Source organism: Pecten maximus, unplaced genomic scaffold, assembly GCF_902652985.1.
Source record: "Pecten maximus unplaced genomic scaffold, xPecMax1.1, whole genome shotgun sequence".
NCBI lineage: Eukaryota > Metazoa > Mollusca > Bivalvia > Pectinida > Pectinidae > Pecten > Pecten maximus.
In genome coordinates this window covers 22,266-33,107 of record NW_022979499.1, presented here as the reverse complement: position 1 = coordinate 33,107, position 10,842 = coordinate 22,266, and the positions used below count along the sequence as shown (strand labels likewise).

General features: G+C 35.0%; 1 protein-coding gene and 1 long non-coding RNA gene across 2 annotated transcripts in view; one reads left to right on the top strand and one right to left on the bottom strand.

Moving 5' to 3' along the window:
- Positions 1–394: 394 nt before the first annotated feature.
- The window catches only part of LOC117318752 (mdm2-binding protein-like), a gene marked incomplete at its 3' end in the record, with an annotated part of 32,373 nt that continues 21,925 nt past the window's right edge, over positions 395–10,842 (top strand). The window contains exons 1-4 of the mRNA XM_033873703.1: positions 395–511; positions 1,583–1,704; positions 2,987–3,069; positions 4,335–4,393. Coding sequence (XP_033729594.1) covers positions 457–511; positions 1,583–1,704; positions 2,987–3,069; positions 4,335–4,393 — 319 coding nt within the window. The remainder of the gene's footprint in view (positions 512–1,582; positions 1,705–2,986; positions 3,070–4,334; positions 4,394–10,842) is intronic.
- LOC117318753 lies at positions 7,849–10,634 on the bottom strand. Its single transcript, XR_004530447.1, has 4 exons — positions 10,275–10,634; positions 9,470–9,641; positions 8,997–9,128; positions 7,849–8,302 (listed from the first exon to the last, which is right to left on the bottom strand). It is a non-coding gene; the product is annotated as an uncharacterized LOC117318753 (long non-coding RNA).

Sequence of the window (10,842 nt, the reverse complement as noted above, 5' to 3'; positions counted from 1 at the left end):
TATTGATATTTTTCCATAATTGTTTACCATATTATTGATAAAGCTATTATCTATCCATATATTATAGTTTTAATTGTGTCTGGATAAAAATAAAAGCCCGGGCGGACGTATAAATGCAAATAACAAGATTATGGCTCATCCCGAGCGCTAGGTTGCGAGATCGCTAATTTCACATAGCTATAACTCTGTCAAATATTAATATATTTTCACCATTTTTTGCCATATTATTGATTAAGCTACCATCTATCCATATATAATAGGTTAAATAGTGTTTGGATATAAATAAAAGCCCGGGCGGTCAATATATATTCCCCGGGCAGTACCGGGCAGCACCGGGCAGTACCGGGCGGTGCCGGGCAGTACCGGGCAGCACCGGGCTGTAATTATTGGGTCAAGACCTGGGAGCTCTCGCCATGTAGGCTATTTTCTGAACCCCGCCGAATATTAAGCTGCCAAATGATGCCGATAGTTGCTGGGCCCATCAGACAAATCGTCGCTCTGTATTGTTCTGGTATGCACTTTGCAAATGTAGAACAGATTTTTTCTACGTGTTTTTTTTAATAAATACAGTATTATTGTCGAAAGAAGTGACGATTTCCATGATCATTATGCCATTGATGGTAGGCCTATGACTTTATGATACGATCGCGACACAGGGCTTTTTCCGCAGGGGCACGACGATTTACCCCAAAACACCCAAATGCAACCCCCCACCCACCCCCCAACACTACGAATTATAGTTTAGAACAAGTGTCTGTGAAATATATGTATACAACTGAACCACGTGTGAAGGGGCGTAACTCCAACAGGTAGGCTACTGCCTCCATTGCGGATTTCTTTTCAAACGTCAGTGCAGAAGTGATCATTATACTAACTTGTTCAATATTGTAAACGTGTGGAGTTAACGGGTGTTATCTGTTAGTGTGTAGTGCGTTGACCACTATAATGTTATTGTATATAAATATCCGTCTAAATGAAACAAATATTTCATTTCTGTTTCAGTTGTCATTGTATTTTTTTTCAATTTTAGATTCACATGTAAAAAAAGGTGATGATAAATGCATTTAAACAATATTATGACACTGACAAGCGGAACCAGACTCGATTTCAAATCATATACATTTTACATAATTGATTTGTTGTGTACTTTTGGAGAAATTTTGCTGAAAAATAAACTATAAATTTTAATAATTATATATAGCAAAAAAAATTAATCAGTGCCTAAAAAGGGAAAATAGTAAATTTAATCTACTAGTCGTAAAGGACATAATGAAATTAGGTTATGACCAAATAAGGAAGTTATGACTGAAAAACCCGGGGCCAGTAGATTTGGTCTGTGGGCAAGTAAATATTACTGACTACTTGCCCGATTGGCAAGTGCAAAATTTCTCAATGTTTTTACGTATACCTTTCCCCTAGAGTAAATGATCATGAAGATTTAATTGGACCAATATGTTTCACCTTTTGGCAAGTACTTTTGAATCCTAACTTGCCCGAAGGACCATTTATGCTGATTTTTTTTCTTCCTGCCATTGGTTGGGGTGTATATATATTTTAGCTCCTGAATGTTTTTATTTTGCAGAGACGGGTGCAGTTTCTCTCACTAACCTGCTATGCAGACTGAAGAACCAAAGATTGCTGACATCCACTACTTTACCTGTAACAGTTTATCTTCAACACTTCCAAGTACTTGAAGAACAAAGGGTATTTGAACATACAGTCAAACCTGCTCTAACGGCCACCTTGAATAAGCGACCACCTCCTTTAAGTGGCCAGTCTGTGGTCCGCCCGATGGAAAGCACTATATAATGAACCTTAAATAAGCGGTCACCTGTCTTAACTCGGCCAACAGCCACAAAAATCTGCCACGAGTCGATGTATCTTCCTGTATTAAGCGGCCATTCTGTCCGGAAGTAGACATCCGTGATGATCACATGACCATATATTTTTATCAAATTTATCGAAACTTTAATTTTTGCTGGTTTTCATTTCAAAATACACTGTATATGGTATATTGTTATTATAATATCAATAAGTGCATTATAATATGATAAACGGCAACAGGCCATTTCTAGCCAACCTGGTTTAAGCAGCCATCTTTCTTAAGCAGCCAATATCTGTCGGTCCCTTGGGTGGCCCCTTAATACAGGGTTGACTGGTCTGTGTATATATATATATATATTCATCTATAGAAGGGTTATTTCAATTTTTATAGTGCTGTGGAAACTTTTCATGGGTGAAAACCCAGATTGATTTCCTATATTTAAGACAGAATTTTGACTCTGGGGATTAACGTCACAATAGTGTTATTACGCATGTTCTTAGGATATGATATAAATGTCAGAAAAGTGTTGTTACACTTGTGTCTAAGGATATCATTAACATTGAGTAGTGTTATTATACATGTCTTATAATATTCATAACATGGCCGTATTACATACGGTAAAACATGTGACAAACATTTATTCATCATGATACCTGATGTCTTATGTGTATGCACGTGTGCATGTGTCTGAGTGAAAGTTTGTCTTTTCAATGTATCAAAAACTTCAAAAAATAAAAAATTACAAAAAAAAAACAACATTTATTCATCATTACTCAATAATAGAAAGCTTTATGTTTGAACTCTTTAATCATCAGTTTCCCAAAAAAAGATATTATACTAATCACAGTGGACATTGTTTTCCAGTGTTCACATTTCATGTATCGATTATGCAAACTAAATTTTCACTGAAATTCCAGTCAGATCCAAATTTGATTGTTACAAAATTTCTCCTAAACACTAAATTTCCACTTAACAAAATTTCTCCTAAACACTAAATTTCCACTTAAACACAGGTCCAGGGGTTTATAGATTAGTAAAAAGCTCTGCATGGGTACAACAAATTTTCGCTTAGCACTGGTGGCTGAAACATTATACAGACAACACCCATTTTGTATGCCGTTGCAACAGGCTGTTAAAACCTGATCTTGTTATACCTTGTAGTTGGTATGCAGAGACACGTCCACAGAATGGATAAAGATCGAAGAGTGTAATCACGGATCACTGCCGCCATTGGATGTCACACAGTAAGTAATTACAGGGAAATGTTTCGATATCAGCCAGAAAATTTACAGCTGTATGGATGGGCTATATTGGCGGCAGATTAAGATAATACTGTGAAATTGATCTTCAAAGCTTTCACATATTTCAACTTTCAAGTTTAGTGTAATGAATAAATTCAATTCAATTTTATTCTGTAAAAAAGTACAACATTTGAAACAATTTCTTACATGTTTGAGCACAGCATGTATTAAAATGATTTGTTGCAATCTGAAACATGTTGTATTTATGTAAGCATTTTTTCATCATTTTCTCTGAATAGCGAGTAAAAAACATCATCTTATGTTTGTAGTTGGCAAGAAAAAAAAGCAGATGATTTGGCATTTTAGATAAGAACTGTTTCAATGAAAAAGAAATATTGGTATGTTGCCCAATCAGGATTAGATAGAAAGCTTCAGGCTAACTTTCATAGAGGTCAGATATTGAGGACACTTTGTCAAGTACAAAAAAAGTTAAATAAAAACATAATCAGAGTTGAGAAATTTTTATAAAATTGAGAAATTCATATACTGCTACTATTTGATGCCATAACCTCTAAGTATATCACATGAAACGACAAAATGAACAAATATGCAGCTTGGTGTTGCTAAAGCAAGTCATGTCCCCTACCGGCCCCTACCGAGACCTTGGTCTTTACCTAAAAATCCTGAAATTTTGAACTTGATCTGAAGCTACTCCTTCTGAAATTACATATCAACTTTCACCAGCAAACCTTACAGCATGGCTGAGAAAAGTGTGCAAAACTGAGTGTATGATATAAAGAAATTCATACATGTATATGAAAGTTGAGAAATTCATATATGAAATTGAAAAATTCATATAGATTCATATTACAATACTACATGTATTAGAAGTCATAATTGGTGTACATTTCATAAAACATGGTGTGTATTAACTTTGCCATTTGTAGCAAGTATCAAAATACTAAAGTACATGTAAGGTAGTTCAATGCTTGAATGTATTGATCCAACCTATTGAATAAAAGATACATGTATTTTCAGTGCTTTTTCTAAGGGCTTTTTAGGCAGATTATGGATCACATGCCAAAATGAAATTGCACATGTATTTGAATATTCATGTGAAAGCCAAATTCCCTAAATTTGCAATTTACTCCTAAAAAAAGGAACCCTTTACTAAGGAGTGATCAAGATTATTATATAATCCCAATTATATGGACATTTTGAAATATTTTTTTTTTGTTTTTATTGAAATTAAGAAATTCTATTTTCAGGAAATGTATAAGTCTGAGTGAAAAGTTGTTCCAGATCACAGACACTCTACAAGTCACAGGTAAGATTATCAATTTCAAGTCAAAAGTAAGATTAACACTTTATATTAAAAGGTAAATTATCACTATAATTACAGGTAAATTATTATCTTATAATCAAGGTAAATTATTGTTATAATCACAGGTGATTTATCACTTCATAGTCCGAGGTAAATTATCACTTCACAATCACAGGTAAATTATCATTAAAATCACTAGTAAATTATAACTTTAACCACAGGTAAATAATAACTTTGACCACAGGTAAATTATAACTTTGACCACAGGTGAATTGTCACTTTGTAATTCCAGGTGAGTTATCACTTTGTAATTCCAGGTGAATTAAAATGATCACTTTGTAGTCATATACATGTTAATTATCATTTAAAACACTAGTAAATAATCACTTAAAGCGACTATTCGGGGAAACAAACTTAGTCTAGATGCATTATCTGGTCTTCCAAAAGTTCTATCACAGCAATGCGATGGTCAAGTTCTGCTTGCATTGTCCAGTTTTGACCACTTTAATTCGGGAAAAGCCCTGTCCTAATATAACATATATCTATTTTTATAAGTCACGTGGTATTTCGAAAACGAGGCAGTGAGAAAACATCAACAGAAACACGTGAATTTTTAGAGATGTCCGATTCATCAAGCAGTCAAAGCAGTAACACGGTACGTAAATACTTAATGAACATGTCATATATGATGCATGTGTGGGATTTATACCTAAAGATTGTTTTCATATGACTTAAAACATGCAATAACAACAATAAAAACTGAAATCGGTGTGAATCGGCATCCGATGCAGAGATGGGGCCCAATGTGGGGTAATCTAATTTATGTCATCGTCACCGGTGATATCGCGATCAATTCATTTACGCTAAATCAATAGTTGTGTAGGCATATATATATATATATTAGAAAAGCAATCAAGACATAGTGTTATTGATTTAACAGGATATGAGTAGATGAGGTGAATGCTTACAGTAATTTAAACAATCAAATATCATATGCATGTAGACCTACATGTATTTCTCGACAGAAGTGAAGCTTCGGGAAACGTTTCAATTACAAATATGTTATACATGTATACATGCACATAACGGCTATTGACAAAGCCTCTTAGCTTCACGATTCTTACTTCCATGACGATATGTGTTTTGTTTTCTCATCAGTTTGAAGAACTTCATGTAATGAATTGCCAATTCAACCCTCGAGCTCTCTGTTTAGGACGGAGTTTCCAATTTTGGACAGCTCAATTTACTATTATCAATTAATAAAGCTAATCTATTTGTATATTTAAAGATCTATTGATTCTTTATGAAAAAAAACCCTCAAAATATGCCATTTTATATTGTTATTTTATTTGTCTCTATATGTTGAATACATTTCAATTATGTTTAATTTTGAATAATGAGTTCCCCCATGGAAAGTTGTAATAGTTTGCATAGTACTGCTGTATGTATAACATTATTTAAATTTTGCACTTGAAGAATTCTTTTGATACCAAAGTCTTACCCCCATCATTACCATTTAAAGGAATGCTGCTGTCATTGATCACCAAACATAATCAATATACCAAATGGAGCATACGTATATACAAAATGTAGCTATAGACTAATCATACATTGTACTTTCATACCAGGCTTATGTGATCTTGTTAACTGAAGTGTATGAGAATACCTACTTTTGGTTGCTGAACATGCAAGTTTCTTTAGTTTTCTATTGTTACACATATATACATGAATTAGTATGTACATGTATACAAATATATGTACAAGTATATAGATATTTTGTCTTCGATATTCATAGCAATATAAAATTCATCAGTGAACTTTTCTGTTGCATTGCATTGTAAACTTTTTCCTTCAGTTTTGCTCTTACAATAATTTCTTGCTTTCTCATCAGATAGATTATGAATATGCACAAGTCCATACATCCCCAAGGAGGGGGAGGGGATCAAGGAGGAGGGGAGGAACCTGTGGACGGCCAAGGGGTCGAGGAAGGGGTCTCGGGGCAGACACCAGTCCAAGGATGGAGAGAGGGCGAGGTAGAGGAAGGGGGCCAAGGGGTGCACGTGGTACAGTTGCAATTGCTGTGCTGCAGCAGGAGGATCGGGCCAGGGTATTGACATTGCAACAGCAAAGGAGAAGGGATCTACATGAACCTTGCGCTCCTATCATACAAAGCTAATAATCATATTTTTGTAATATTAGTAGTGTGACTTTTTGTATGTCACTTTACTGTTTTATGAATGTTATCCACAATTTACTTCATCATTCAAATTATTTTGACTAGTTGATAATCAATTACAAAGTACCGTATTAGTTCTTTTCATATCTTTTTTATTTTGATATTTCTTTGGCATGTACACAGACAAAAAGAACAGTAGACAATTTACCAAAGCATTCAGGAGACAATTTATACTATTTCTCACTGAAAATGTTAAATTTTACCAAAAATGCAGACCCTCTCACACATCAAACATACTTCCCATATGTGTATGAACACCTAAGTTTTAGCCGAACAACCTCAACAAGTGAATGGTATGGTTATAAGACCTGTTTCTCTAAGTTGGTATTTACATTACACATGGGGGTATTTAATTTTAGATCACAGAATATTGAAAAAATATGCACTCCATTTTTTGTAATGCAACTAGACACTTGATTAGCACATTTATCAGAATGAACCATCTATGAACACAGTGTTATTATAAGTTAATAACAACTACACACAGTGTTAGTACACACATGCACCTCAAACACATTCCCACAAGTGAACACTTCGTATACACACTGATAATTGAACACTTCCTACGAACTGATGGTGAACACTTCCTACACACACTGATAGTGAACACTTCCTACACACACTGATAATTGAACACTTCCTACACACACTGATAGTGAACACTTCCTACACACACTGATAAGTGAACACTTCCTACAAACTGATAGTGAACAATTCCTACACACACTGATAATTGAACACTTTCTACACACACTGATAAGTGAACACTTCCTACACACACTGATAGTGAACACTTCCTATACATACTGATAGTGAACACTTCCTACACACACTGATTAGTGAACACTTCCTGCAAACTGATAATTGAACACTTCCTATACACAATGTTGAAAGAACACCTGCACATACTGTCAAGTGAACACTTTCAAACACACACTAGTACTGAAATGTAAACACCTGCAATACACCATTAAGTGAACACCTACCTCCTACATGCTCTGAAATTGAACACCACATTTACACCATACTTTCTTCCACAAACAATTATCACAAAACGCATACATACCTTAAATAAAACCTTAGTAGAAAAATTTGGGATGAAATTTGAGGGAAAAAGTTATATAAGTGCATTATAATTTATCAACTCCAAAACCAAAAATAAGGAAAAACAGTTATTGTTATACATTAGAATACTACAGTACCCCCACCCACACGGATTTTGTCTATAATTATTGTTTTATGTATTAGGATATAATCAGAAGGATGGACCTAAAGCCACTGATAAATTTAGTTCTTCAGCTAGTGTATCGTCAGCCAGGCCTAGTTTTTGACCTTTGCGAAAATGCAGGTGAACCAGAGGATCCACAAGATCCAGAGGATCCAGGACTAGTACCAAATGCTGCTCCCTCCAATTCATTTCAACATATCTGCACTGGACAATGATATTTGCACCACATGCTTTTCTTTGACAAGTTGTGGGTATTTGAACTGACGTGAGTTACAACAAGGCACTTTGGAAGCATATTGATTTCCTTTCTTCAACACTATCCTTTTGAGTGTCTGTTTCCACAATGTCTCCTTCATCCTCTGTAAGCTCATCATCAACATCAACCTCTTCCATTTCTATGGGATCTTCAGCCATTGGCAAGTGTTCAGGTTGATGTGTCTGAGGTATACTGGAAAGTAAAAGACAATGTACAATGTAATTCATTTAAACAAGAGGCCCAATGAACCTGTATCGCTCACTTGGCTATACAGCAACTTTGAAGTTATCTCGGTTATTTCTGAAGATACTATGAAGATTACCGCTTTATCAAAATCACAGTAGGCTAGGATTATCAATATCAATTAACTTCCAGCATACAACTAGGTTTCAGAGTTTCTGCTAGTGAGAAACCATTATATTTTAAGATTAAGCCTATTTAACCCAAATTACATAGAATGAATGTCATTCATTTTGAACAAACTTGGTAGCCTTTTACACCAGCATGCTACAGGCCTAATATCAAGTCCCTGTGCCTCTTGGTCATTGAGTAAAAGTTGTTTTAAGTAAAACGTGGACACCGGATGGCCAGACAGAAAGACAGCAGGACAGACGTCGGATGCCGCACCAGTACTCCTCCACAGCAGCATATTACAGTTATAATTATATGTTTCTCGGTTATTGACAAAAATGTCCTTTTAGTTTACAATTGAGGATGTTAGACCTTTGTGACCTTGAATGGCATTGACAGGGTGACAGGTGACAGAACATAATGTCCTGCAGGGAAATTGGGCGTACCGATACCTCTTTACTATATACAAGTAAATGTATTATTATAGCAACAAGAAGTCAAGAACACACCATAAAAAATAACACAACATACTTACTCAATAAATGAGGTGTCATCCTCTTTAGCCTTCTGTTGGTAATGGGAAAGCAAGCTGGCATTAATGTTACTCTCGGAGTCTGATTGTAATGCTTCCACACAAGATAAATCAGACGAGTGTGATGACTGAGCTCTGAAATATTAAAATTATGAAAAATTACACAATTCTTTTAAAAACAAATAGATATGCCCGAAATGGTGTATTATTTGTTCATGACATGCAGTAGCAGAGCATGTTTATAATTACAGAATATAAATTTAGTATGTTTGACTGCTCACCCTACCAAACAGTATGGTGCTGGGTCTAACAGTTAAAATATGTAAAATATGTTGTAAAAAACAAAATAGTAAAAACATTTATGGAATTACAATGTCATTTATGTGTGACCTGCTACAGTTTACTTCAACACGGAGATACATCAATGTATATTTTGAGGGGTTATAAATCCAACATAGTTAGATCCAAGAACTTACTCTATATCTGAGACATCGGAGGTCTATCTATAGCTATAGGTTCTTTATGGGCGTGTGTAGGCGTAGATGTTACTGGTGTAGGGGTGCACACATGTGATGGCGGTCCCATAGAAGTTCCAGCTGGTGTGGGGATGTCTTCACCTGCATGAACTTTTTGTGTCACTGAAGTGCACTTGAAAAATATAAAAATAATTTTGTACTGCATGCTAAGTTATAATGATAATCTTTTCCCACAAATCGTAATTATTACCACATTACAAAGAATGGAACAGAACAGCACTTGTATTTGAAGCCATACACCAATATTATTTGCAAATATTTTATATTATGAGTCAACTGTACATCTGAAACATATAGGCCTATGTGCCTACATGTAATATGATAGTTGTCAGGAAAGTCCCACTGAACTTTACACATATACCATTTTGTATTTAATAAAGAAAACAGTAAGCTTGATAGGTCTGAAATTAATCATCAGTCGTACATCAATTTATAATTTTTCATAATTAAAATAATAGTGGTATAAATATAGCCTATAGCTGTGATATGCGAACAATAAAAAAGCCGTATAAATTACCCCTTACGGGGCCCCATAAAACGGAGGTGGAATGTGTCTATCTCTTCATTCTACACATCATTTACATTTATGTTGCTTGAAACTAATAACCATTACACGCAAGCAACATACTTTATGCATTGTTTGTCAACAAAATTAAGGACATTTACGAGTTACATTCTGATAACGATATAAAATGTGCGGCAATAGAATAGAACTGACCCTACGCAGGCTACGGGCCGGGCTTACCACTTATCCAGAAGAATCCGTGCTGCATGCTCGTTTGTAGAGAAACTATTTTCTTCATTGAATGTCTTCCAACTAGTGTGTTGTTTCCCCAGTCATATAACCGGGTTGTCCTGTGACCATTTCTGTTTACGTCGCTTTGTTGCCGAACTCGTTTCAATTCTAGGCCGACATCTCTTGGCTTCGGAAGCCATGTTTCTGCCGATATATGTTTACGTTCTACTAACCTAGATTCTTGCGCATGCGCCCAAAGCGGGAAATTTGCATTTTATCTCGTCATTCGACAGTGAGAGGATTCCCCAGAAAATTATTATTTTTTAATTCTAGGGGTTATATATCGCCAAAACTTCAATAAGAATTTTTCATAAGAGTGTATTTTCTTTATGGATTTGCCGTTTTTTCAACTTTGACCTATTTCTTCCCCGAATAGTCGCTTTAATAATCACTTAATAATCACGGTAAATTATCAATTTGTAATGACAGGTAAATGATCACTTTTAATATAATTCCAGGGGTAAATTATCACTTTATAATTCCAGGTGAATTAAAATTATCACCTTGTAATCACAGG